The sequence below is a fragment of the Phyllopteryx taeniolatus genome, chromosome 16 (assembly GCF_024500385.1).
Source record: "Phyllopteryx taeniolatus isolate TA_2022b chromosome 16, UOR_Ptae_1.2, whole genome shotgun sequence".
Classification (NCBI taxonomy): Eukaryota; Metazoa; Chordata; class Actinopteri; order Syngnathiformes; family Syngnathidae; genus Phyllopteryx; species Phyllopteryx taeniolatus.
The window spans coordinates 15,511,178-15,538,339 of NC_084517.1; the positions used below are offsets into that span (position 1 = coordinate 15,511,178).

General features: G+C 42.6%; 2 protein-coding genes across 5 annotated transcripts in view; one reads left to right on the forward strand and one right to left on the reverse strand.

Moving 5' to 3' along the window:
• Window positions 1-7,028, forward strand: tmem98 (transmembrane protein 98). The gene is made up of 7 exons (XM_061748604.1): window positions 1-142; window positions 2,201-2,387; window positions 2,463-2,594; window positions 3,304-3,337; window positions 3,395-3,510; window positions 3,584-3,643; window positions 4,298-7,028. Exons 2-7 carry the CDS (start codon window positions 2,257-2,259, stop codon window positions 4,500-4,502), a joined length of 678 nt encoding a protein of 225 aa, XP_061604588.1. The 5' UTR covers window positions 1-142; window positions 2,201-2,256; the 3' UTR covers window positions 4,503-7,028.
• svilc (supervillin c) overlaps window positions 6,848-27,162 on the reverse strand; it is a 25,056-nt gene continuing 4,741 nt past the window's right edge. The window contains exons 4-32 of one of the 4 annotated variants that reach the window (XM_061748590.1): window positions 26,313-26,492; window positions 26,203-26,237; window positions 25,954-26,015; window positions 24,104-24,249; window positions 23,068-23,284; window positions 21,592-21,980; window positions 20,488-20,587; window positions 18,894-18,926; window positions 18,760-18,822; window positions 17,704-17,778; window positions 17,570-17,633; window positions 17,420-17,503; window positions 16,634-16,745; window positions 15,603-15,763; window positions 15,432-15,530; window positions 15,226-15,362; window positions 14,735-14,882; window positions 14,109-14,254; window positions 13,561-13,736; window positions 13,338-13,470; window positions 11,878-12,261; window positions 11,602-11,704; window positions 11,302-11,521; window positions 11,085-11,218; window positions 10,513-10,668; window positions 10,158-10,283; window positions 9,964-10,076; window positions 8,865-9,024; window positions 6,848-7,124 (exon numbers count right to left, since the gene is read on the reverse strand). In XM_061748590.1, coding sequence (XP_061604574.1) covers window positions 6,940-7,124; window positions 8,865-9,024; window positions 9,964-10,076; window positions 10,158-10,283; window positions 10,513-10,668; window positions 11,085-11,218; window positions 11,302-11,521; window positions 11,602-11,704; window positions 11,878-12,261; window positions 13,338-13,470; window positions 13,561-13,736; window positions 14,109-14,254; window positions 14,735-14,882; window positions 15,226-15,362; window positions 15,432-15,530; window positions 15,603-15,763; window positions 16,634-16,745; window positions 17,420-17,503; window positions 17,570-17,633; window positions 17,704-17,778; window positions 18,760-18,822; window positions 18,894-18,926; window positions 20,488-20,587; window positions 21,592-21,980; window positions 23,068-23,284; window positions 24,104-24,249; window positions 25,954-26,015; window positions 26,203-26,237; window positions 26,313-26,492 — 4,141 coding nt within the window. In that variant the 3' untranslated portion in view covers window positions 6,848-6,939. Of the gene's footprint in view, window positions 7,125-8,864; window positions 9,025-9,963; window positions 10,077-10,157; window positions 10,284-10,512; window positions 10,669-11,084; window positions 11,219-11,301; window positions 11,522-11,601; window positions 11,705-11,877; window positions 12,262-13,337; window positions 13,471-13,560; window positions 13,737-14,108; window positions 14,255-14,734; window positions 14,883-15,225; window positions 15,363-15,431; window positions 15,531-15,602; window positions 15,764-16,633; window positions 16,749-17,419; window positions 17,504-17,569; window positions 17,634-17,703; window positions 17,779-18,759; window positions 18,823-18,893; window positions 18,927-20,487; window positions 20,588-21,591; window positions 21,981-23,067; window positions 23,285-24,103; window positions 24,250-25,953; window positions 26,016-26,202; window positions 26,238-26,312; window positions 26,493-27,162 lie in introns of all 4 variants that reach the window. The other 3 variants (XM_061748592.1, XM_061748589.1, XM_061748591.1) reach the window with 3 other exon arrangements.

Sequence of the window (27,162 nt, forward strand, 5' to 3'; positions counted from 1 at the left end):
TTGGCCGAGCCTCCTGAGGCGCGTTCACGAGTCCTCGTTGTTCGGAAATGTCGGCGACGTCTCCGCCTTCGTCCTGCTGCTGAAGGAGGAGGAGGAACATTTTTTTGTTGTTTGTTTTAGTTTTTGGCGGTGAAGCGTTAAGGTAAGTCATATTTCTGCTTTAAGGACTTGTGTGTAGAAAATAAGTTGAAGTGTTTATGTTTGTATGATTTAATTGTTGCATTGTTTTTTAAATGCACATACCCAATTGAAACAATGCATTTGAAAAATTCCTTGCATGTGAGCAGAATTTTTATACTTACATTTATTTTTCATTATGGTAAATTACAGCCATTATTATCCATATTACCGTATATGAACAAAATGGGTAGGCGTATGGTTAGCACATCTGCCTCACAGTTTTGAGGTTCTGGGTTTGAATCCGGGCTGCGGCCTTCCTGTGAGGAGTTTGCATGTTCTCGTCGGGCCTGCCTGGGTTTTCTCAGTGTATTCTAACTTCCTCCTACATTCCAAAAACATGCATGTTAGTTTTATTGAAGACTCTAAAAAGTCCATAGGTGTGAATTATTTGTCTATATGTACCCTGTGATTGGCTCGCAACCAATCCAAGGGCGTACCCCGCCTTTCGCCCGAAGACAGCCGAGATAGGCTCCAGCAGGTATAGAAACTGGATTGGATCGACCGATGATTAAAATTGACATTTTGTGGTTCAACTCCTGCAATCCCTTGGAATATTTCAACTGAACAAAGGGGTGTGAGGTAGCTAGCAGTGTGGAAGTGATGAATTTGTGAGTTTTCAATTGGGGGGAAAAAAAAAAAAAAGTGTGCTGCCAAGAGACTATTGTTGAGTTTTGTTCAGAGAAAAGCTCTGTATGACACGGGTCACTTAACCCAAAAATAATCAGATTAAAGAATTACAGCATTCCTCAGAAGAGTGTGGCGCCATGGAGCGGGTTGCGCAACGCAGGACAAAAGCAAGAAAACTCAAATGTTGTTAAAAAAAAAAAAACGACGGCATTTTGTGACAGAATATCATTTACAGTGGCAAATAGGAAGGGTGATACAACCATAGAGCAGGAAATGGAAAGAAGCAAAGTGTGCTGATAACAGTAGAACAGGAAATCGAATTTACTGCGACATACAGTAAGACGTCATTAAAGTGCCTGTATAGAGGAAATAAATGGCTTCTAAATTTGACACACCACAGAAAAGAGCGTCGTTTGAAAACCCTGCCAATTTTGAATGAACAAAATCACCAAGTATGTAAAATGAGGCTTCAAAAGCGTGGAAAATCATGCCATTCTCGCCGCTCTCAAACGATTTGGGGGTGTCCGCAGAATGTGCTGAAACCACAGCCTGCTCAACTGTCAATTAAATACCACTTCTCCAACCTGGAAAATTGATACTACTTCATTTAGCATTTTTCTTATGCGTACACGTACAGTAGCTACATGTTTGAGCCACAAAAATATATCTGCTTAAAGACGAGGCGCTCTCAAGCGGCCACGCCAGATCAAAGCCCCTGTCCACATGCTTGTTGTCAAACTGGACTTTTTGTTTTGTTTTACCTTGCTCTTCTGCCTTCTCTCCACGACGTGCATGCACTCACAGCCAACAACGAGCCACTCTGAAGCGGCCACACCAGCCCAAAGCCCTGATCCACATCTGGCTGTCAAGTCAGATATATATATTTTTAATATTATTCCGCTTTCCTCACTCCTCTACCTTTCCCTGTATGGCGTGCGCGCACTTGTGGTCTACAACGAGACTCTCTAGAGCGGCCACGCCAGTGGACTATCCAAAGGGAAGACGCATCGCTAGCTAGCTAATTGCACGTCGCAATTGCGCAGGATAACAGCTGATGTGAATGAAGGCGGTCAAGTTCTTATATTGTGAGGTTGGGGCAACTTATCCCAAAGTATATCACTGCTTTTAATTGTGCCCCCCCCAAAAAATCTGCAAAACTGAAATGTTGAAAAACAGTTTAGTGATAGTATCAGTATCTCCACAATTGAGTTCTACATAGTAGTCAGTCTTGGCACATTATATATTTAGAACCAAATCTCTAAATTCATTTGACAGGGTCATTAATGACACAATTGTTGCTTTTCCTTTGGCTTTCTTTTTTGAGTAAGGTACAGTTGATGGCAAAGAACATTATTGTAACAAACATTTGTTTAACCTGATGCGTCCTCCACAGATGAACTCCCGTCCTTAATCTCGACTCTCAGACCAGTCGCCGCCCCGGTCGTCGCCATGGAGACGGTGGTGATCGTGGCCATCGGTGTGCTCGCCACCATCTTCCTGGCGTCCTTGGCCGCCCTGGTGGTGGTGTGCCGCCACCGCTACTGCCACCCGCACCATCTGCTGCACCACTTTGACTCCAAGTGAGTGTCTGGGCCATTCATTAGGTACACCTGGCTGTCAAACCAATAATTGACACCCGTTTCCTGTTCCGTCAGACCCACGGTGGACCTGATCGGCGCCATGGAGACGCAGAGCGAGTTGTCCGAGCTGGAGCTGGACGACGTGGTCATCACCAACCCGCACATTGAGGCCATCCTGGAGAACGAGGACTGGATCGAGGACGCCTCGTATGTCTTTCGCTTCGGGATTCATCCAAGGCGGGATACATATGAACAAACATCCTTCCATCCATTTTCTATACCGTTTCTCCTCATTAGGGGTGCGGGTGAGATGGGGACAGATGACGAACTGGTTGCCAGTTAATGTCAGAGAACATACAGACAAGCAAAAAAATCTGACATTAAGTCCTCCTCACCAGTAGGTAGCGCTACACTGCGACAGTTTGACACATTGGCAAATCATCCTGTGCAGCAGATAAAAAGAAAGGCCTTTGTTCACAATTATTTGTCATTGTGGTAACTGAAATTTTACATATGTATCAAAAGTACTAGTGGTATCGGTACTCAGTATCAGTGAGTACTAAAGAGTAAATACTCATACCGGTAGCAGTCTAAAAAAAAAAGTGGTAACAAACATCCACACATGTACACAAATGACGAACTGGTTGCCAGTTAGTGGAAGGGAGCTTATTGCTAAACAACCATTCACATGCACACCTGTGGACAATTTAGAGTCTTAAATGAACCTAACATGCACGTTTTTGGAATGTGGGAGGAAGCCGGAGAACACAGAAAATCAAACCCGTGACCTCAGAGCTGTGAGGCAGACATATTAACCACTAGTGCTAAGTGCTAGCATTTGCATGCTCAACCAAAACAGTCTGCATGTTTGCAAATGCAAATTATGTCTTTTTTTTTCTTCTTCTTCTTTTCACAGCGGATTGGTCTCTCACTGCATCGCTATCCTGAAGGTAACACAAGAAAACTCACTGTAGCAACCGATGGACACTGAGCAGTTTTCATTGTAGATCTGCCACACGTTGACGGAGAAACTGGTCGCCCTGACGATGGGCTCAGGGGCCAAGGTCAAAGCGCCGGCCAGCCTGGGCGACATCATCACTGTGGCCAAGCGTATCAGCCCCAGGTGATGTTAGTTTACCTCTTAGCTACACTGCTAACACGCTAACTGACAGTTTTTTTTTGGTTATTTGTAACAGGGTGGACGATGTGGTACGATCCATGTACCCGCCTTTGGACCCCATCCTGCTGGACGCTAGGTGATATAAAATAAATACAACTCTTGCTTTTATTCTTTTTTTTTTGTGTGATGGCACCACAGAAGGGTACCAGTAATAACAAAGAGGCATGTGATGATAACCACAGAGCAGGAAATTGAGAGAACAGCTTGGCTAGCGGTCAGTGCTAACTGGCCTCTAGCCAATCCTCCCTACACAAGAGTACAACAAAAAAAACATGGCCAATGCCAGCACTGAGGCTGTTCGAGCATTAGCGACAATACAAAACGCTCAACACGCTGAACAATTTGAAGTTGGAATGGTTTGAATCGTTTGAGAAATGTGGAAGAATTGGGGAAATTTGTAAGATGTCTCCAACCATTTGGCAATATTGAAATATTGAAAAATATGGGAATTCTGGGAATGTGAAAAATACTTTCCAATGTCACAAATGAGATGAACATTTTGAAGATGAAGTAATTTCAATAATCAATGAATCAGTAGAGAAATATGGAAGGATAAGTTAAAATGTGGAAAATGTCTCCATTTGTAGTGTAAAAAGCATTGAGATGTGACAATAAAGAAACGAGACTGTCTCATGTCTTTATTGTCACATTTTTTGGATCACTTTTGTATTGTATCTTTGAATGAAATCCAAGATGCCCACCATTTTTGATGTTTTTGCCGCCATCGCAGGGCGACTGCTCTTCTCCTGTCCGTCAGCCACCTGGTCCTGGTCACTCGCAACGCCTGCCACATGTCGGGAAGCCTGGACTGGATCGACCAATCGCTACACGCGGCCGAGGACCACATGGTGGTCCTGAGGGAGGCGGCTCTGGCCTCCGAGCCGGAGCGCGGCGTCCTCAACGGGACCGAGGGCCAGAGGGAGCACGCCATCTAGACCCCGCCGAGACGTTTGACTTTGAACGCAGCACCAGCACATCAGGCTTCAAACACTCATTCAAACCTTAAACTCTAACCCAAACTTCCCTGGCATGAAAGCCAGCTCTGAAACACTCATCTTTTCTGTCTAATCAACCTAATTCAACCCTAATTTGAAACTCTAACTAACTTCAAATTTTAACCCTGACTTGAAACCCAAATTTGAAATGCTAACCCTGTCTTAAAACCCCTAACCTTGACTTCAAACCTAAATCCTGTCTTGAAACCGTAATCCTGCTTCCAATTAGAGAAATTAAACAGGATCAGGATTTTAAATTAGGTTTTCACATCAGGGTCAGGGTTTGAAGCAAAGGTTAAAATTTGAAATTACAGTTTCAAGACGGGTTTACGGTTTCAAATTAAGGTGATTTGAAACCATAACTCCGTGTTGAAAACCTAATGATGATGAAATTAGATTAATTAGAAACCCTAACCCTGGCTTGAAACCCTAACTCTAGTTTCAAACCTGAAATCTGTTTTGAAACGCTAATCCTGCTTGAAATTATAGTTCAAGACAGTGTAAAATATTCAAATGAGGGATTTTCACGTCAGGGGTTAGGGTTTGAAGCAAAGGTTGAGGTTTCAAATGATTGTTTTCAAGTCGGGGTTTAGGTTTCAATTATGGCGATATGAAACCCTAAACCTGGCTTCAAACCCTAATGATGAAATGTCTTGAACCTCTAATTTGAAACCCTATCCACTCACTGCATAAAACCCTAACCCTGCTGTGAAACCCAAACTTGAAATCCTAACCCTGTCTTGAACTGCTCATTTGAAACCCTAAACCTGGCTTCGAAACCCATTTAGTTGGACCAAAGTCCTGGCGTTCTTTGATGTTTGACCGCCAGCCGCCACTCCAGCACTCGGCCAACTTGACCTGAGCGCAGGCTTTACACACTGAATCTTTCATGAGGCGGAGGCGCCGATGTTGACGACTCAAAGCATAAGTCAATGAGTATTGATTGAGTATTGATCGTTTTGTTTACTTTCCTCAACAAGTTAAGTCAAAGTCCCGCATCCATGAAAGACTTTTCTCGTAGCGGTGGGCTATTTAAATCCAATTTCTCATACGGAGGCTTAGTCAGCTAATCCGTGCTCAGAAAAATATCAGACCGTGAAACGGCCACCACTAAGCGGACTGGCGGACATTTTGTGAGTGTGAACAGGCGAGCGATGCGATGAAATATTTAGAAAATTCAGCTCCCAAAGCCAGTGTCACTTAGTAACATGAAATTTGGTAGCCATGCCAATCATGCATAGACATGGCAAAAAGTCTCAAGAAGCAATGCCTGAAAAGACACAGAAAGTCAGCCATTTTGATTTGAAGCGAACATTTTAGGCTCATTTGGCCATTTGCAGGAGTTCTTCAATGACAAACTCCAGCCACGTTCCACGTTCTTTTTCTTGGTCACGTCACCTGTTGCTGGGCAGAATTCGTGGGGCACCACTATTCATGCCCCAGCCATCCATTTTCTATATCGTTTGGGTGGTGGAGGAGCTGAAGACTAGCCCAGCTGACCTTGAGCAAGAAATGTGTTACACCCTGGACTGGTTGCCAGCCAATCACAGGGCAGGTATAGACAGATAAGTGTCCACGCTGAGATTCACACCTATGGACAATTTTCTTCAATAATGGTAAAATGCTTGTTATTGGAATTGCAATGTGAACCCGGACAAAAAGTAGGATTCAAACACACATCAGAACTGTAAGGCAGAAGTGCTACCCCACTAGTTACAAAATGCTGCCGATGGACACACCCATTTAAGAAAATTGTATACGCTGTAGGAACAGTTCAGTGAAGTTCTCTTCTGTTCTACCAAGGATTAATTTAGCGTGGAAGAACCCCCATTAAACTTCCGCTTCCTGTATGTATCCCAATACTTTTGTTCACATTGATAGTCATCCATTTTCTAAATGATCCTTTGTTGAACATGAGACTACAATTTACAACCAGGGTTTCCCAAACTGTGGGGCCAAAATGGGTCGACTGGCTGTTTTTTATCGGGCCGCCAACGCCTTGGGCTTTTGTGTTTCTTGTCTGTTGTAGTACAGTAAATTTTGTTTAGGTTCAGAATACATTAGTGCTACGGCAATACATGCCATATTTTTGCCACGTACTTTACTTACTTTGTGAGGAACTAAACTTGGGTCTTTGAGCTCCACAATGAGCTCCACATTAATGTACTCATTGGTCTCCATAGTAACAGTCTGTAGCATTTTCCAGGCCCCAAAATGGCTGCCCGCCAAACGCCACACTGTGTTGGTCATTTGTGACTATCAAGGATGAAGTGTAACACAAAATGTGCCGTTTATGTTGTTTATTAGATGATCTTTTTTAAGCACTCGAGCACCACATACAGTAGTTTGTCACGTGTATATATGTCCTCTCATATCTTCAACCTGTAATTTGTACAGATAAAATGATTGTTGTACTGTGTCTTGTTGAAAAAGTACATAAATAAAGTTGCCTTCTTTTTTTTTTAACCATATTATTTGTCATTTTGGCAAACAAGTACTTCAGGTTGTCTTCAAGCCAGCTTGTTAGCAGCTGGAGTCCTCTCGCTTCAGCTCCAAAGTAGTCTGAAAGGCAATCATAGTGATTACAGTTTATAAATTTCAAATACAAATTAATGTGTCATTAATGTACGTTAAATTGTACCGACTGGACACTTTTTTAGGGACAATGTTCTTCTGCCTATTCGTGATTGAGTACTGAAGATTTTTTTTGTTTTAACCTCTCCTGCGTTATTCGCTGAGAAACTTCATTGTTTGTGCTCTTTCTGAAATGAGCCCTGTCCGATAAAAGAGTAGTGATTTAGCGCCATCTTCTGGCATCTATAGGCAATTTTAAAACTTTATGTGAGGGGGTGGGGCAACAATTGTTTCGCTTCTTGCGGCAGGGCTTGATTCCCTACTGTATAGTGCATGTTTATAATCGTAGATTGGCCAAAAAACAACTTCAAATTCTGAAAAACTGAAATTTGTTGGCCAAATAGTTAATAGGATTATTAAAATTATGTTAATTACAATTTTGCAACAATTTAAGACAAGCTGTAAGGCAGTTGACCTCAGTACAATATTTTGAGGATTGGAAGCAGATACCTCTGGTCAATAGTTTTCAACGTGAATAAATCACTGCTTTCACAACGCATAAATAGGCACCACATCTTTGGCAATGTTCAGCGTGATTGACTCCTGTCTTGTGAAAATGATTATACTCAGTTACAGTTATACAAGTTTGCAATTGAAAAGAAAAAAAAATGTTTGTCATATTTTCTTAAAACTGTCTGTATGACCTTACAGCAGCACTTTGGCAAAATGATCTGTGGAAAAAAAAAAATTCCCCTCACAGGCCCCATTTTGTAAAATACCTCTAATTTGATTATTATTATTATTTTAGGAACCACCAAGTCAGAGGAACAACAACCAATCAGAGTAAAAAGGCATGACCAACGAGGTGTCAAACATTTGCCGTGGACTCTCGGGCAAATTCATTGCAGGCACACCTGCAAAGGGTCTGCAGCCTCGCAATGGCCTGTTACTTTGGAGGAATATCCCCCTCCAGAAAATACAAAAAAAATCCCATCCCTCATTTGCCAACAACTGGGCATAAGACGAGCAAACAGACGCAACAAAAGAATGAATTGGATAGATTCTGAGACAAAACAAGAGTGAACACAGGAGTTACTTTTCAGAGGTGGCAGCTCAGAGGATTCAAAAGCACCGTGGAACATTTCTGCTTATCACGTCTTTTTGATTTTTACACTCCGCAAAAAAATAACTTCAATCCATTGAAGTTTGGTGCACGTTAGTGAGGGGCGTGGCTTCGGTCAGACACTCAACGGGAGGAGGGATTAGTGAAGTGATTGTACATTCAAACCTTGCTCGCAGTTTTAACACTGCAAATTCCCACTTCAAAGTCGCCAGTCGCTTTTTGGAAAAATAGTTGCTAGAGGTGTCGGAAAAGTCATGAAATATAGCGACACGTTGGCCACACTGACTGCACTTTTGTAAACTAGCTCTTCTCTGTTTGCAGCCATGTTGTCAGCAGGGAGACGCACTTCAAACTACGAAAGTCGCGACATAAACAATTGGGGCGAAAAAAGTTCAGACAAATAAACTCAGATTAACTTCTGCCCTGTAACAACTGGAAAGTAATTTAGACATTTTTTTTTTTACTTCATCAACTTGCGAAATGCTATGTCACTGTGCACCAAATTGTGGCCTTTGCTGGGTTCCGTGTAAACAGGTGGATTTTGCAGGATCACCATGTGAAAGAGGCTAATAAATATAATTTTAAAAAATTTAATTGAACTGTACCGATTGTAAAGGTTCCTGCGGAGTCTACCTGCAAGTCGTGGTCCGACAGCTGCACTTGCGGGCCTCGTGGGTCCCCTCTGTCAGGTAAAGGGCTTTGTTTTGATCTTGATCTTATCTTGGTGAGCTGGGCCAGGGCGTCCTGCACCGAGGTCAGCTTGCCCTGCGGTCATGCAACCGACACGCTCGTGTTAACGCACACGGGGGGATATGTTCCAGAGCCAGCCGCAAGAGATGAAAATACGCAATATAAAGACCATGAAAAACTTGTTTGACAGTTTTACTCTTCCCACATGCTTTGAACACATTGTAAATGTATTTGAACACACAAAAAATGTGCAAGCATACAATGTATAAAAACAAATACTGTACAGTATTGAAAAGTGCGCTGTGCTGTGAATACCCCCAGATGGCACTAATGGTGGCAGGCCTCTTTTTAAATTTTCTTTACACAAAGTGGCCCCGATAAAATATTTAGCTCTCCAAGTACCACCATTATGGCCAACATTAAAATCCAGTAGCGTTGTAGCCTGTGTTCATAAAGAACAAGACAGAGGTTTAATTCCTAAAAGACTGCAAGACAGCAATTGAATATTTTCAGACTTATATTCTACTGATTATCCCATTGATTAATTGATGAAAATAGATTTTGCATTGTAAACAACAATACCAACACACAATTACAATAACAAAGTGCATGGGAGGTGCAGGTATTATTTTTGTCTAGTTGGGGTCGCCATCGCGTGGTATCAATAGATAATTACAAACCTTTTAGTGTGGTTTTCAGTTACCGATTTGCTGCAGGGTCCCTAGGCCCCAATAATAGCAGGGGTTCTCTGTATTTATATCAACATTAAAAAAAAAAACATGAAATAAAAGAACACCCTACAGTTCGGTATCTACCGCGATATAGCGGAGGTTCACTTTAATGTGTTTCTCAAGAATAACTCCGGCTGAAGTTTGCGCATCGAGATGAAGAATTAAAATCAATCAATAAGTCATGTGGCGCCATCCAGATGAAAGAACATCTAACTGTATCTCCATACGCACATTGGGTCCGTGTGTTACATGATAATGCTGAAATTACAGCTGCAGAGCACACCTGTGTGTGGGTCGCCGGCTTCATCTCCCAGCGAGGGAACACGTTAGTGAAGGTTAAAGGCTCGCAGCCCTCCAAGATGAGGTAGGCGTGTGGCGGGCGTCTCGGGTTGACTTCTGACACAAAGCGAGGAAGCGAGAGAGGCACATTTAGCTCATTTTCAACCACCTTCATTGTGTAGTGTCACAGGGCTTTACCTTTGCAGTATTGCAGCGTCGTCTCCATGGCGCACTTCCTCTCGCTGTGCCAGCCTTCAGTCTGATCCTCTGCCGGGTTGCGCTGCCACAGGTACACTTCAAAGCGGTTGTCAAGCAGGAACAGGGCTGAGGAAGGGAGACTTGGAGTCAAGCGGTGTACACACATACTGATAAGCTGAATGAATTTCAGCATTTTCCCTCCCTTCCACTCAAAGGCCCGATTCCTAAATGTCTCAGAACGATGATCTTGAGGTGTGGGGTCTCTGTTTTAGAAATTGGTTAAAAAGAAAATGCTAAAATTGGTACGTGTGTACTGTCCACCTGGGTGGTGTCAATAAGCAGTATGGGCTCTCACCAGGCGATGGCGCCGGATACAGGCTCTCCTGGTCGAAAGGCATGGCCGCCACAAGGCCCGGCAGCTGCGATGGACTGTGCAGCTCCTTGGCTCTGAAGCTGCCGGAAGAGGCGCTCAGGTGGAAGAGGCGCGGTGTGAAGTTATATTTACCTGGATCTGGTGGACAGCAAGTGTTTGGGATTCGTAAAACACTACACCGAAAATGTGCTAATGTAGTAATGGTTGAAAAGAGTGACTTACTAATGGTGTAATATTGTGATGTAATAACTTAATTAATGATGCAACAATATAGTTTATGATGTAAATATTACAGCGATGTAGTGACTTAAGGAACAATTTAACGCCACGTAACATAGGGACTTATGGTGATGTCGTAACTTAATTAATGATGTACACTAGTGACTGAATGATACATAATGATATGGTAATGTAGTTGAGTGACGCAATAACAATGTCTTAATAATATAATAGTACAGTGAAGAAGTCACTTAACGATGTAATAACACAGTGATGTATGGACTTAACTCCTGACGTCACTGACATGAACCTACGACGATGTAGTGATGTCGTACCTTGCAGCATGCAGTCATAGGCCTTCCTGTCCATGAGTCCCAGCGCCGCCCAGAACTCAGCGGGCTCCGAACCTTCCTCGACCACCTGGATCTTCACTGGACGGCTTTTACTCAGACCCAGTTCTGCCAGACACCTGACGCACAAGCACACGAGCACTCGTCAAACCTTAAACATGTCCACCTCACACATATGATCGAGAGAGAACATAAAAGTCACCCTTGAGTGAGGTGCTCTGTGGCCCTCTTGGCCACTTCCCTGCAGCTAGCCACAGCTTTACATCCGGTCCAGAGGTACAGCGACGCCTGCTGGCCGTTGATCAGGACCAGCGAGCCCCTGGAGCGCAGCGAGGCGCAGCAGCATTCCACCTCCATCAGCGAGCCCTCGTCCGGGAGCTCCCCTCGGACAGCAAACAGGCGCCACGTGCCTGCTTGCGCCGCTGCAATACAAACACAATCAAATGCATTCAATAATTTCAGAATAAATAAGTAACTAGTGCATATATTCAATTTGCAGCACCTGCATTAGAAGAGGAGGCCTCTCTGTGGCCTTTATGAATGACCAGACCTCCCTTGAAGAGCTGCAGGAAACATGGAGGCTCCTTTCCTTCATGAACCACAACCTTCAGCAACAACAAAACAAGAATTTGACACTAGGTAGTTTGTGAGGGGACTGACAGAGAGATAAGAATCAATAGAAAGCAATAACAATACCTGCTTATATGTAGTTTGCCACAACGAAAAGCAATAACAAAAGACAACAAAAGCAATAACGCCATGTGTGTTGCTGTGTTACCTGTGACTCTTGATTGCTGTTAATCCCAATGGAGAGAAATGCAGCAGTGTCCCGTCCACTCACGTTGGAGTGACGTCCTCGCCACAGGAAAAAAGCTGCGCTGTCTTCACAATGGGCCCCGGCGCTGTAAGTCCAGCGGACCACGTACGAGTCTCCCTCGTGAAGTTGTCCCGCGCTCTCCAGGGGGACCTCGCAGTCGTCGAACTCGTGGACGTGCCACGTGTCCACCCCCCTGGTCCTCAGCTCCTGCGTGTCCAAGCCGGCGCCCCTCTGGAGGTCCATGCCGGCCAGCGTGCTATGCAACGCTGATGCAGTCTCGCCCAACACAAGAGCCTTGGCATTGCAGGGCATCAGGAGGTCACATGGAGGCGTCACTGAGAGGGACTGTGGAGGAAAATAAAAATGGACAGGTGAAGGTGACTCTTATTATATTATTCTAAATGTTCTGCACAAAGAAACTGTACCATACTTGCATCATGTTTATGACGATTATCATGATATTGCAGTTAATGATCAGTAAATTATATCTAATGTTCTTTACAACCTGATGTACGACATTGCATTGTATTTTACATTCTAAACAATTCTGATGTCCCGTATTTACATTCATATTTAATCATCTACACAACTCTAATGTACCACATTTACATTACATTTAATGTGCTTGAAAACTCGAATGTACCCTATTTACATCATAGTTAACGTGCTATACCACTCTAACTCGCCATATTTACAGCATATTTAATGTTCAATACAAAAGTAATGTAACATGTTCACATTTAATGTTCATTTAGTGTTCTATACGCCTCTAATTAATTAATTAAGATTAATTAATGTTACATGGGACGACTGGTTAGAGCGTCTGCCTCACAGTTCTGAGGACTGGGGTTCAATTCCCGGCCCCGCCTGTGTGGAGTTTGCATGTTCTCCCCGTGCCTGTGTGGGTTTTCTCCGGGCACTCCGGTTTCCTCCCACATCCCAAAAACATGCATGGTAGGTTAATTGACAACTCTAAATTGCCCGTAGGTGTGAATGTGAGTGCGAAAGGTTGTTTGTTTGTATATGCCTGCGAATGGCTGGCAACCAGTTCTGGGTGTACCCCGCCTCTTGCCCGATGATAGCTGGGATAGGCTCCAGCACGCGCGCGACCCTAGTGAGGAGAAGCGGCTCCGAAAATGGATGGATAATGTTACATACAACTCTAATGTATAACTGGAGTACACTTTTAAATTATGTAATGTACAATATTTACATTTTGTTTAACGTTCTGTCCAACTGGAAGTTCAACATTTACATATTAAATGTTCTACACACCTTTATTGTAGCATATTTACCAATTTAATGTTCTACACACCTTTATTAACCATATGTGCATCAGTTGTTTTATACAACTCTAATGCACCATATTAACATGATGTATCATCATTTTTAATGTTTTATACAAGTCTAATTGCACAAACTTGAGTCTCCTGGACCACTTCCTCCTCGTCTCCTCTCGCTGTCCAGTCCACGAACTTGTCTTTAAACAGAGCCGTCTCGTTGTGTTCTGAGACGACACCGAAGAGAGCCCAGCTGGGACGCCCTTCACCCATCCTGGAGAAATAAACAAAATCAACTCGTTAACGCGTAACCTAGCCTGCTTGTGCAATTGCGTCCAGCAGCAGGCGGGGCTCTCTGTCTTACAGCTGCGTGTCGACGGCGCAGCGCGTGGGATCCATCGGGTTGACCCGGCAAGTTCTGTAGTCGTAGGCCCCGAGCCACACCTGCCGACTCAGTTGGAGCGCCACCTTCTGACGGTCGGCTGGCACGTCCTTCCCGAGCCACAGGTACACCTCGCCGCCAAAGTCAAACACAAGTGCCTGGACGCACATATATGCGCAGAGCGCAGCTCACATTTACAGTGACTTTGCAATACTGTAGTTCAATGTATTTCTCAAACTTTTAACTTTTAATGTAATTGTAAGCCACTGTAAATTTATACGCACAGCTTGAACATTAACACTATGCTTAAATGTAGGAAAATAAAATAAAAACTGCGTGTGTGGTCCCTTGAGATACTCGTGCCTTTACTTGACTGACTTGAGTTTTTCACGACACGAACCATCTCGGCTGATTTTTTTGTCTTGAGATACAAGCAGTGGCGGTAATTGGCATGTGCAAAGTGTGCGATGGCACAGGCCGGCATGAAAAATTCTGATGGAAAAGGAGGACTAAATGAGGACTAATCAGACCTCAGTGGAGTCCAGCATTGAAACACTGGGCATGGAGGCCCAGGCTTGTTCGTGGGGGACCAGTCTGTTGTCCAGCATCTTGTAAACAGAGTTGGACTCCACAACGCCGCGCTCGTACAACTCATCGTCCTCTGCTCCACCAGCTCCTGTTTGGAGGCAGCAGCACATGCAAAACTCAGGCTACTGGCAGGTTGAGGGAGGATGATGTAAGATGTTACAAATGGACTGTACTGTTCATGTCTGACTAGCAAACAACTAACCAACCACCTATTATATAAATCAACTAAAAGCCGGCTAATCAACTAACTAATAATAATAAAGGAATCAACCAAACTACTAATTCACTAAACACCAAACAAGTCATGAACAAACCAACAAACTAGACAACATGTACAGTAACCAGCAAAATAATGTTATTGTGATTTAAATGACACAAAATGAAAAAAAATAAAATAAAATCCTAAAACAGTGACTTTATCTGGATCTGCACCAAATTTTAACTAGTAAACCATCCAAATAACAAACTAACGAGCTAACTACCTCACCAACTAACTAACTAACCGGATGTTCTCAAAACATAAGCTCTTTTAATAGCATTATTTGTGTTTGGTGGAAGAAAAAAAAACCTCTGTAAGGTGTCCTTCCTCCCAGAATGTTCCAGAAGTCCGCAGCCAGGCTGCTGTCACTGTTCAGCCCCTCTTCCAGATGGACGACACAAGTGGCGTTACAGCCCAGCTCCTTGCGACTTTGAATGAAAGATGCCAACTCTGAGGCCTGAAGTACAAACATTAAATATTCAAGAATGGATTGTTATCCGTATTGGTATGGGAGACTCTCTCTCTGAAAGTTCTGAACGCCTGTTACTCCAGGGTTAGAAAAGCGTAATTGTCGTGGGTAGGTGCAGTAATCCCCTGTTAATTGACTTCCCCCATTGCGGTTTATAATTGCGTGTAGAAGATGGTGCCAAAGGACTACCTTTCTATTGGACAAGACTTTAGCTGGTCTAATAGAACCTCCTACCCTCACTTAAACACAGTTCCATGGCACCAAGACGCCACAAGATGACGCCAAGGCACTTTGGAGTAGCGAGTCACAACTAGGCGTGTGAACACCGTACTTTGGCTCTCTCTTTGTCGTTAGCCGACTGTCCGCTCCAAAGGATGCAGTCCTCGGTGGTGACCAGCAGGTAGCAGTCTCCGCTGTTCAAGGAGCTGGCCGAGGGCCGGGCCAGGCGGACCTGGACGTTCTGCCTTCCTGTCGGTGCAGATGGCTGTCAGTTCGAAGCTTGCGATCCAGATGCGGACCAAGAGGATGTGCGCTGACCTTTGATGAAAAGCAGCATAGGGCTGGTGAAGGGTGGATGACGCTCCCGAGGATTTGGATAGGAGCTGACGGAATTTGCCTTGGAGGAATTCATAGAATCTGGGGGGGGGGGGACAAAAAACTTGAGCTGAGACTCCGGAAAGGAAAAAAGAGAATCCGGAAAGCGCTCACTCTTCTCAGTTTGGACCCTCTGCTCGGCGGCCGTGTTTAGCCCCATGAAATCCTGCCTGACGTCCTCGCGGGCCGCTAGAGCCCGGAGAGGGTTTCGGGATCCCTGAGTACGCCGGGATGGGCGCACGGAACGCCGGTGCTCTGCCACCGCTGACGTCAGCCTGCCAACACATATTCAGCATACCAACAGTGAGCTTTTACACCAGGGAGAATATTCGCTTATTTTTGTGATTTTTCTGAAACGCCGAGGAGTAACTAACTAATGGCTGGCCAGTTTAACAACAAACAACAGCGTAACGGAAGATTGATTTACATGCGGTGAAGACTTCTACTAACAACTCAGGCTAAACTTCCCTCTTCCCCTACATACTAAGTTGTTAGTCTCTCAGTTGAGATATATCACTTCAACATATTTCCCGGACACCAATTACTATTTTCCTATTAGCCAGGGCTTTATCGATGAGCTGAAAGATAGGTTTCACAGAAACAGAAAGATTTGGCATTTGCAAATTCACCTATCTCTGTTATTTGCTGAAAAAAACAAAGGCTATTTGTTGCCAAAGAAATAAAACTATGTCTTTGGTTTCATATTGTGGCATTAAGGAACTATGTTGAAGTGAGTTGAGGAGCTTCTTTTAGACAATTGTAGTACTTTTCCAGCAACTTGTGACACCTTGCTGCTAAAGAACTATGTTGCAGTGAGTTGAGGTGCTTCATTTAGACCAAAATAGTCCTTTATTGCCATCTTGGTGCCAAGGAATTATGTTGAAGTGAGTTGAGGTGCTTCATTTGGACAATGTTACTGCATTTTTTTCAAAATCAAATAATCTGTAAGACATTTATTTTGAATGTTATAAGATTAGATAGACATAATATTGAAGTTTTTTTAGACCATAGTTTTTGTTATATTCAGGGTTCAAACTATTAAGATAGGCAATAAAAAAAAAAGTGGGGCAGGTGTGTCAACTATTCGCAGAGTTTTGCTATTCCGTAAGCCGTGGTTCACTGTAGTATGTGTTTAAGTTGCTCACATGGGGGTATTGGTCTGGCAGAAAAGGTCCAGGTCTTGTCCTGCCTCTGAGGGGGCTCCACAGGGTGGGCCGGGGTACAAACCATTCCCAGGTGTCACCTCTTTCTGGTTAACTGCTGAGGACAAAGCACTAGATGTTTACTATGTGCACACTGAAGGCACATGTACACTTTTAGAGATTTTAGACTTTTCGATTTTAGCCAGTCAAAAGCCAGAATTTACAGAAAAGAAACATCATAAAAACAACAGTGAATTGAAAAGGGAATCATACGTGTGAAATGACTCTAGGAAAAAATAAAAAAAATAAATCACACTTTTGATTTAAAGTTCACAAAAGACTACCTAATTTGATGTGAGTTAAGAGTTTTATGGCCAGTCATCAAACTTCACCGCAGTGCTACAACCACACAAAATAACTAAAGCTAAATATTTTCACTATTTAGCATCCTTTATCCGACTAGTGTACATGGTTTCAATTTTGTAGCCATTGTACAAAATCTCTTGGAAAAGTTTGTCTTCGGAGGACTTGGGGAAATGGCCAAATGTCAGACTTTGTGTATATTTTTCTGACATGGCTCGTCATAGACATGGCAACTAAATTTCATGTTGTTCAGTAAAACTAGCATGAGTCATATCCAAGACTCCTAACAAAGTTACATTTTGAATGAACACGCCTCTTAAAATCGGTGAAGATGAGGTTATGGGGGCTCAAAATGGTGATTAATTTGGCCCAAGAATAACAACAATGAAGAAAATCTACAAATGTCTTGTGGGCGTCTTCTCTCACCTTCAAATGAGCATGTTGGACCTTCAGCAGAGTGACTGTTGTTCTCACAGGTGTTATTGCTGTCTAATTGCAGACATTCAACACCTACACGAAAATAAAAAAATATGATCAGATACAAAAGGTCGATGGAATGTTTGACTGTTAACTCACTTGTCCTTTCTTGCGCCTTGATCAGCTGAGGCCACTCGTGTTTGTCTTCGTCAGCCTGCACAGACTAAATCAATGTATTTGTTAGAATGAGAATGAGCCCAACCGTCAAAAATACAAAATTTCAGCATTTTTACCTTCTGTGTCACCTGTGGTGGACTCTGATTCTTTGTCGGAGACGCCACTTCTTGTGCCTCGAAGGACCGATTGGTCTGGAATTTAAATAAAACCAGGAATGGGTAAGCTTTTGAGCTCAAGGCCACATTTGAGTTTTAAAAATGACAGGTGGGCCAGGTAAAATGTGTAAAATATGTAATACAGTTGTTCTAATAATAAAATTATTCATTTTCATTTAAAAATTCGGGCTAACAATTAGCATCGATAGTTGCAGTGTTAGAAACCCTGTCAAACGAACTCGAACTCTGGACGGACAACACCCGTCCATATAGCTGGGACAGTGAGAAAGTTAGACTAAGCATGTCATTAACAGTATTTAATGAAGTAATTTAACTGCAATAAAGTAATTTAATTACAGTAAGTTAGCACCCATTATTTCTGTCATGTAATGTTGATTTGACCTAAACTTATGTCAGTGGCCAATCCTTGAATGCCCCCTAGAGGTCATTGGTGTTTTGACTTTTGTCTAAAATACTAGTGAATAATTTGAGCTGGGACGGCTCCAGCACGCCCGCATCCCTTGTGAGGATAAGCTGTACAGAAAATGGATGGATGGATGGATACAGTACACAAGTATATACAATAAATGAACAAGTTATGTAAATAGAAACTTTGCTCCATCTTGTGATCGGATCGGTGATGGGTTATCAGATTTTTTTAAAATCTTGATCGTGTAAAGCCTAGTTCCAATATGTTAGCACAGTATTCATGATCAAACTTTGCATATTGTTACAGTGGCTTATAATAATTAATAATTAAGGATGAAAACCTCTGTCTTAAGGAAGAAAACCTCTGTCTTATTTTTGATTAACACTCGAGCCTACTACATTACAGTATTTTAATGTCGGGCAATTATGGTGGTACTTGGAGAGCCAAGTATTTTTTGAGGTGGTACTTTGAGGTGGTGTAAAAAGTTTGAGAATCACTGCACTACATGAAATAAATGTTTTTCTTTTCCTGTTAATGTTTAAAAATCGAATTCAAAATTGCTGAGGCAATAAACATGCAGTCATTACCTGGTTGAAGCACATAACATACTGAGGTGTAGTGCGGGAATAGACCGAGGCATAGACCGGATCCTGGAGATAGAAGAAGACATGAGATGAAGACATTAAAAGGTCAATGTATTTATTTCATGTTTAACACTCACCCAACACTGAGGCTTCACGCCATAGTTTTCTCCCTAAAACAAATAAATGAACACACATCCAGTTCATGTAGTTTGTGAATGGATTGTGGATGCTTGGGCTAACGTGTCTGCTTGCACTGTTTTTTCGAGCTTTCGTAAAAGCCGGCATCATTTCTGAGGAGCCGCACGGCAACGAGACTGACTCGAACCTCGTGTGTTTGATTGAGAACTTGCCCAGCTGTTCATTTCGCATACAGAAGTTGAGGACTTTGATGGATTTGTGGATAAGGATTGATCAAAAAATAACGTGAGTACATTGTTAAATACTTCAATAAAGTACAACCGAACTCAGTTTTGCTCCCGCTGCCTTTTTAAAAACATTGTTTTAGCGTGCATGCATGCTACCGTATGTTTTAAGCTAGCGTATGTTTTACCATGCCTGCTTCCAATAAAACGGTGCGCCTTATGTATGTGTTAAATACAGAAATAGACCCCGTAACTGGGACTGCCCCTTTTAAAACGGTGCGCCTTATGGTCGTGACAATACAGTACCTGTTTGCGTATTTTTTGTCAATTTTTTATTTATTTTTTTGTGGGGGAACCAACCCTTAAAATGCTTACTGTCGGTGTATCCCCGCTTATTCAATAATTTTTGGGTTTTAAAAAAAAAAAAAAAAAAAAAAAAAGATTTTTTATTTTTAAACTCAATTATTATAGCCGTTAATTATCCCCTTTTTTTCGCTATTCGCGGTCCGGCCCAGTCCCTATCCCCCGCGAATAGCGGGAGGTCCACTGTACTCCCTGAAAACCCCACCCATTCGCTGTTTTTTGTGCTCAAGCCAAAGCAATAACAGTACAGTGGTGCCTTGAGATAAAACTTTACTTTGTTTCATGTCCACACCTGTAACTTAGTACACATCTCAAATAATCTTTCCAATTCAAATGAATGAAAATGCCATAAATCCATTCCACCCCCCCCCCACCCCCCCAAAACATTTTTTGTTTTTTAATAAGAAAAATAGCACTCCATAATGGTGTGTTTTATAAAAACATACAGTAACCCATCCATCCATCCAGTCTCTGTACCGCTGATCCTCACTCGGGTCGTGTGTGCGCTGGAGACTATCCCAGCTAACTTTGGGTGATAGGTGGGGTACATCCTGCACTGGCCACGCGCCAATCACAGACATACATACATTAAATAGAGTTAAATTGATTGAACAGTTTTTGCCATGTTTTTTGCTCCCATTCAATAGACATTGTGCTGCTACTTCTGGTGTGCGGGTACAGATATAATGAAGACGATCAGTTCTTAGTAAGTCACCGTCATATATGTTATTACACTGTGACACAGATGCTATTTTTTTTAACCTGTCAATGGTGTTTTGCATTATACACACACACATGCACACACACAAATTGAAAATATATATATTATATATGAATTTAAATGTAAATATAAATATATGTTGAATAGCGGTTCACAGTCGTCCAATTGAAGCCACAGACATCGTCTTGACTGTCGCACCTGTTAACTGCTATTTTTTGGCTATACATGTTGCAAAAATCCCCAAATTTTGGATTCTGTGAAATTGTACACACACATGCTTCTTACCTTACTAGCACTACCATTAATCACGTGGTTGGCTTGAGCGTCACCATTCACCGGAGCGAGCTGAACGCATCCTGCTGTATCACCGTCTTCATTATGGCGCCTTTTAGAAAAGATCACACAGAATATAGAGAGTAACATATGACATTATAGAGGTGGAATTTCATGGGATTCTTTTACACTGAAAATGTATTAAAGACACATGGATTTCATTTTTGTCCATTTTCAATGATTATTATATAAGTAAGTAAGGCTTTAGCTTTTAAAAGGAGCGTTAAGACTATCCAACCCAAGCCCGCTGGCTCGCCATCTCCATTTTGGGTGCTGTATGGGCTTGTCCTTCCACACCAAATCAATCCTAGCTTGCCTTTAATAGAAAGGGAACTTCCCCAAATAGTTCTGGTTGGATGTTGTCTGAAATGACTTACTAAGATGTAGAATTAGACACCAACGGTTCTCATCCAACCTGATTAAATGATTAAGTATCCAAATAATGCTCATATAGAGGCATATCTCAATGAATTAGAATATGGCGGATAAATGAAATTATGACAGCAGTTCAACTCAACAAGTGAAAATCATTATATAGAGTAGATTCAATACACAGTGAAAATGTCATGATTTAAAATGTTTTTAACCTGGTGGGATATATTCCAGTCACTGGAGACTTTAAGCAGATATATTTTCACTGCTCAAACATGTAATTACAGTATGTGTAGGAAAGAAAGATGCGAGACAAAGTACCATCCATTTTTCCATGTCGTAGAAGCGGTAACTGATTGATAGTTGAGCGAGGAGTGGTTTCAGCGCATTCAGCGTTCAAGAGAGGAAAGGATTGATTTTAAAACCTCATTTTATATACTTTGCGATTGTGTTCATCATTCAAATTTGGCAGGGTTGTAAAACAACACTTTTTTCTGTGATGTGTCAAATTTAGATGACAATTACAATTATTTTCACTTTACAAGGGCCTTGAATTTTAAAGCGACTTTATAGACACCATCAACTCAATGAGTTTCATTTTTTAATTGAACTACTGAAATAAATGAACGTTATGACAATATTCAAGTGAGACCTGCTCCTGTATGTTCAAGTATTTATTCCCACCTGTCAGTGTGTGTCGACAGCGCATGCGTCGGCGTGCAGGCGATACTCTCCCGCCTCCATGGGGCGGCCGCCCGGGAGCCGCCGCCCTCCCCCGCAGCCTCCGGCCTCCCTATCCATGCAGTCGCCACGTCTCCGTGTGAATTGGCGCCGTTGCCTTCCGCCCCGGAAATCCCGCTACGCTCCGAGCGGCTCCTCTTCAGGATCCCTCTGAGCCCGGGCTCCGAGTCACAGCGCTGCATGGCCTGATTGGAAGCCGCTGGGCTGACGTCAGGCTTGGAGCAGGAGAGGCGCAGCTCGCTGGGCTTCAGGTTGATGGACGAGGCCTGCTGCCTGTCGCACAGGTGAGAGGACAAAGACAAGGCGGGGAGCTGCACGGGGCCTTTCTGCAGCTGAACACAAACACAAACACAAACACATTATAGATCAAAGTTATCATTCATCGCAACATGTTATACAGTGCAACCTTGATTTACACCTGCCCCAACTTCTGAGGTTTTTTTTAGTGACAAGCCATACCTCGGTCAATTTTCTTTTCTTTGTGACGCAAACTTCACAACAAAGTGTGAAAGTACAGATAACGTGTGTTTTATGCTGCAATTTCTGTTATTTGTGGAGGTATTTTGGCAATTTTGTTTTTCTAACAGGGTGTCTAAAGAAAGTGAGTGCTGAGAAGATTCTCAGTGAGCATGCCGTGTGCAGTTTGGCAAATAGCGAACAATTTTTCAAAAAAAGAGGCCCAGTGTGCGTGCTTCAAGATGTTTATTGCCACTCCCAGTTGAAGTTTACTGTAAAACTAAACATAAAACAAAGAGAATTATACATTGTCTATTAACCAAACCACATAACTTTGTCTTATGCAAGTCTGGTTGCTTAACGCTAACAAATAATGCAAAACATCATAGACGGGCTAACGAAACGAGCATTGATGTTGCTCTAGTTACAGTATAACCATTTAGGGAACAGCAATTTGAATCCAAACAAATGTAGACAGACAATATGTGCAATATGTACACGCAGGCATGTATTATTTATGCTGTTAAAAAAAACGACTTATATTACTGCAGTTTAGTTGCGACTGTCTTCTTCCCTCCCTTTTAGCAGCAAATCTGTGTGTCATTATGTGTGTATGTATTATACTGCTCCCCGATTGCCAAGGCGTGCAGATCAGTAGAAGCAATGTCAAGCAACGTCTACTGAGTTAAAGCTAAAACCAGGAAGCAAAAACAGTTGAATTCTGTATAGTCAATTTAATTATGTTATTACTGTATGTTTCATACAGTACGATGTCGTAGAGTGTTATTTTTCATGTAAAAAAAAAAAAAAACGTAAAAAATGTTTTAGGGTGTTTTTGGGAGTACCTGAAGGTATAAAAAAAACTTTTCCATTTCAATGGAGAAATTTATTTGAGATACGAGTGATTTGAGTAACGAGCATGGTCACGGAACGAATCCAACTCAAGGCACCGCTGTCACTTACCAGGCTGACTTCCTCCACCGTGATGGGCTGCGTGCGATAGCGGGCACCCTTCTGCCGCCGCCTTTCCGGGGCCCCATCGGCACTCGGCCCCTCGGTCAAGGAGAGTTTGTTAAAAAGAGCCAACTTCTCGCTCACGCTAAGCTTGCAACCCTCGTCGTCGGCCTCCGTTGGCTCCCCCTGGGGAGGGCGTGCCTCCTCTGGTGCGGCCGATGGTGCACTGCACCCCACAAATACAACACAAGTCTTAACAAGAAGAATAAAGTCCAATTAAAGGGTAATGTTGAGTATAGTCAGACAATTATTGTCAATTAAAATCATTCATGTTTTTCTAGACTAAGCACATTGATGAGGGAGCATTAGGGCCACAGTAAAAAAGAAAAAAGCAACAACGACGCATGATGTAAATTGTAACTTCATGATGAAATCAAATTGGGCAGAAAAAAAGTTGTGAACGTATGAGAAAAGTCATTGTTTGAAGAAAATTCTAAATTTTATGCAAAAAAAAAAAAAAAGAAAGAAAGTTGGAACCCTACAAAAAAGTACATTGTATTGGGCAAAGAAAATCATAAGAATAAAGTCATACATTTTCAAGTAAAAAAGTTGTAATCTAACTACAAAAACATTCAAGAAAAAAGTCATTTCAGACTTATTTTTTGAGGAAAAATATGAAACAAAGTCTTTTTTTGGTAATCTTGTAAGAAAAAAGCTTTTTTTGGTCTATTTCTTTCAAGAAAGAAAGTCTGAATTATGCAAGAAAAAAAAAATCAAGAAAATCGTAATCTTAATAGAAATCCTTATGGAAAAAAAGTTGTCATTTTACAAGAAACTTTGAGAAATAATAAGTTGTTATGTTAGAAGAATAGAAATCTTTTTTTCAGGGAAAAAAACGTCAAAATCTTTCAGGGAAAAAGTTGCAATCTTACGGAATTAAAAAAACCTGCGAGAACAAAATAGAACTATCTCAAACAAACAACTTTATTCTCGTAAGATTCCAGCTTTTTCTCTTATATAGTGTGTGTATATATTTATTTTTCACCTGACAGCCACCATCTCCTCACAAGTGATTGGCTGCGTGAGGAAGCGATGGTCGTTGCCCCGCCGCTGCCTGCGCTCATGACAGACGCTTCCGGATCGAGGTTTGAGGAAAGCCGAGGCCTCGGGGGCGGCCGTCTTCTCCAGCTCCTGCGCAGAAACATATTGACTGTATGAATAAGATTGACAGGTTCGATCGGCAGCTCCTAAAAAGTCACAAAGGCGAGCACAATAATGGTTGTTCTATTTGCAAGGGGTGGGGAGGCAGAGGGAAAGCAGTCGGCAGCGGTGCGACGAGCGTCACGGCGTAGAGTAACATGAGTCGGGCCGCGTTGGGTTACCCCCCACGGCCTGCTTCCACTAATAATAACCTGGCTGCCGTGGTTGTCAATGGCAACACAATGTTTGGCGCATTTTCACCTTAGTGGCTAAAGCTGAGCGTGAAATGAGGTGCCGGAAGCCGCTTTCGCATCGGACCAAGCGGTGGAACTGAGTACAACACCTGTTGGGCCACATCACATCTTTCAACACCAGCGCAGTCTGCAGCGTCATAAGCGCACGTCTGGACGTCGAGATGAGCAGCTGGCGCGACAACTGCTGGAAAATTCCTACTCGCCATAGATCGCAATATAACATTCGCATCCCAACTCCTGAGTTCTTGCATCAACAGCGTTGCCTTGTTTTTTCCAGATACAAGCTGTCGTTGAGCCAATTTTTTGCTTTGATTTAGGAGAAATAATGTGAGATACAAGCGCTGTACAGTGGCAATAAACTCAAATCAATTCCCAACAAGCAGCACTTAGGCAGATAGTGAACATTTCTACCAAAAAAAGACTCCAAGCTGTTTACTGCCACTCTCAGTTGAGGTTTACTGTCAAACTACACGTTGTGTATTTCAAACAACTCCATACCTTTGCCTTACGAAACCTAGCTTGCACCTAGCATAGTGCTAACAATTAATGGGAAACGACATAGATGGGCTAGTGAATAGCATCGGTATCGCGGTGACCTTGTGGAGTTGACTGTTTGGAGTATTACGTAGAGTCGTCAAACTTCACCGAAAACATTGCTCATCTGCGTAGTGTACTAAATCCAAATTTGGTAGCAATCGGAGAAAATCTCAAGGACATGTTTGTCTCTGGAGGGAGCCTGGAAATGGACAAAGTCACTCTTAGATGGCTGTTTCAAACCAAAATGGAAGATTTCCTCTGTCTTTTCAAGCATGCCTTCTTGAGACTTGCTTGTGGGTCTACTCATGATAGAAACGCCGACCACATTTTAAGGAGCTAAGTTAACTAGCTTTGGGGGCTGCATTTTTTTTTAAATTCCGGAGCGATGCTATCTAACTAAAATTTTAACAAAAATGACCTAAAATATCAGTTTCACCAAACATGGTTGACTTACTTTTTGGGGATAGCTGGTTGAGACTTTTTTTGTGGGTCTACTCATGATAGACATTGACCAAATTTTAATTGGCTAATTTTAACTGCCTCCAAGAGCTGGATTTTCAAAAAATTACAGGGAGATGCTACCAAACATACATTTTCACAAAAATGATTCAAATGTATCAGTTTCAAACCAAAATGGTCGACCTTCGGTGTCTTTCTGGACATAGCTTCTTGAGACTTTTTTCTGGGTTTACTCATGATCGTCATACAGAATTTTATGTTCTTAAGTGGTGGGATTATTGAATGGCTGCTGTTCTGGTGAGCTGCGTTCATTGTGGAGTTAGAATGAAATGCCTCCTCTATTAATAAGATTGTGATGGCACACAAGTGAATGTGCTGTCCACAGTGCCGAGCGAGGTTTATGAATAGCAATGAGTGTCCGCTTTCAGAGACAAAAGTGACTCACTTTAAATAAAGACATCTTGGCCGCCACGCTCATCTGGGCTCGTTCGTCTGTTTTCACATCGGCTGCGGAACAAGGAAAACAAGAGTTGTTGTTTTTTTTACCTCAACTTCAAATGCCTGCTCCATCTGTCCGATTTAATAATCAAATTTGGCTTCTTAGCATAAAGGTTTTCCCACCCGAGAAAATATGATTTAAATATCATCCTTTTGGCCGCTCAGGTATCAGTGGTGACCATTAAATGGCATTTACCTTCACACATTTCCTTTTCCTTAGCCTCCACCAACCTAGAAGAGACCATAATATCATGGAAAATGACGCTAGGAGAATAACTTCATGGTCTCTCCCTGAGCTGTGCCTACCCGCCGCTCTCTTCCACCTCATTGGCCGTGATGGGCTGAGTCCTGAAGCGCTCGCCGTTCTTGCGGGCGCCACCTGGCCCGCCGGGAAAGTAACGCCGGGTGCGGCGACGGGCCCCGTCCGACGCAGGCTTTAAAGTCAGGTCCAGAGAGGACGCGGCTCGTGCCCCATCATCTGCACACCTAACACATAAACGGGTGGAGGGCATTATAGTATTAGTCCCATGACCACCTAGCAGTACACTTCAGTTCAGTATTGTCCAAATCCGAGAAGGGTTTGGAGACACTTTTGGGCAACCTTCACACGGGTTACCTACCACAGAAGTATGGTACCGAAAAGGGTATCACTAACAGTCACTGACGGTGTAATGCGCACTCGGCTGACTTCAGTGCATCCAGCATTGGTTTAGTCCCCACTCAGTGATGGTGTGAATGTGAGGTTGAATGGTTGTCTTTCTCTATATGTGCATGTGTATTTCAAATCATCTTTCCCCAGTGAAATGAATGAAAATGCCGTTAATCCGTTTCAGTCTCCCCCACCCCCTAAAAAACTGTAATGTGTTTTTAATTAAAAAAAATAGCACTCTGCTCAGTCAAAGCAAAAATTGGCTGAACGACGGCTAGTACCTCAGAAAAAGTCAGAAGTCCAGGTCACTTGTATCTCAAGGCACCATTGTACTCGGTGGGCCCGACAAAAAAGAATGGAGCAGGCTGTGTGTTGGTTAATAAGACAAATGTTTCTCTTTTATTTTTATTTTAGTGTTTTTTGTGATGCCACCACAGAGGGATAGAACCGGACCATACAACGGGAAATGGAACCTTCCGGATTATGAGAAATGCTTCTGGATACAAT

What these genes read in the sequence shown, in the direction of transcription:
- tmem98 (XM_061748604.1), top strand. Translation starts at nt 2,257, where the DNA reads ATGGAGACGGTGGTGATCGTGGCCATCGGTGTGCTCGCCACCATCTTC. An exon ending in CTGCACCACTTTGACTCCAA is followed by an intron (nt 2,388 to 2,462) that starts GTGAGTGTCTGG and finishes CTGTTCCGTCAG; the next exon opens with ACCCACGGTGGACCTGATCG. An exon ending in CCCATCCTGCTGGACGCTAG is followed by an intron (nt 3,644 to 4,297) that starts GTGATATAAAAT and finishes CCGCCATCGCAG; the next exon opens with GGCGACTGCTCTTCTCCTGT.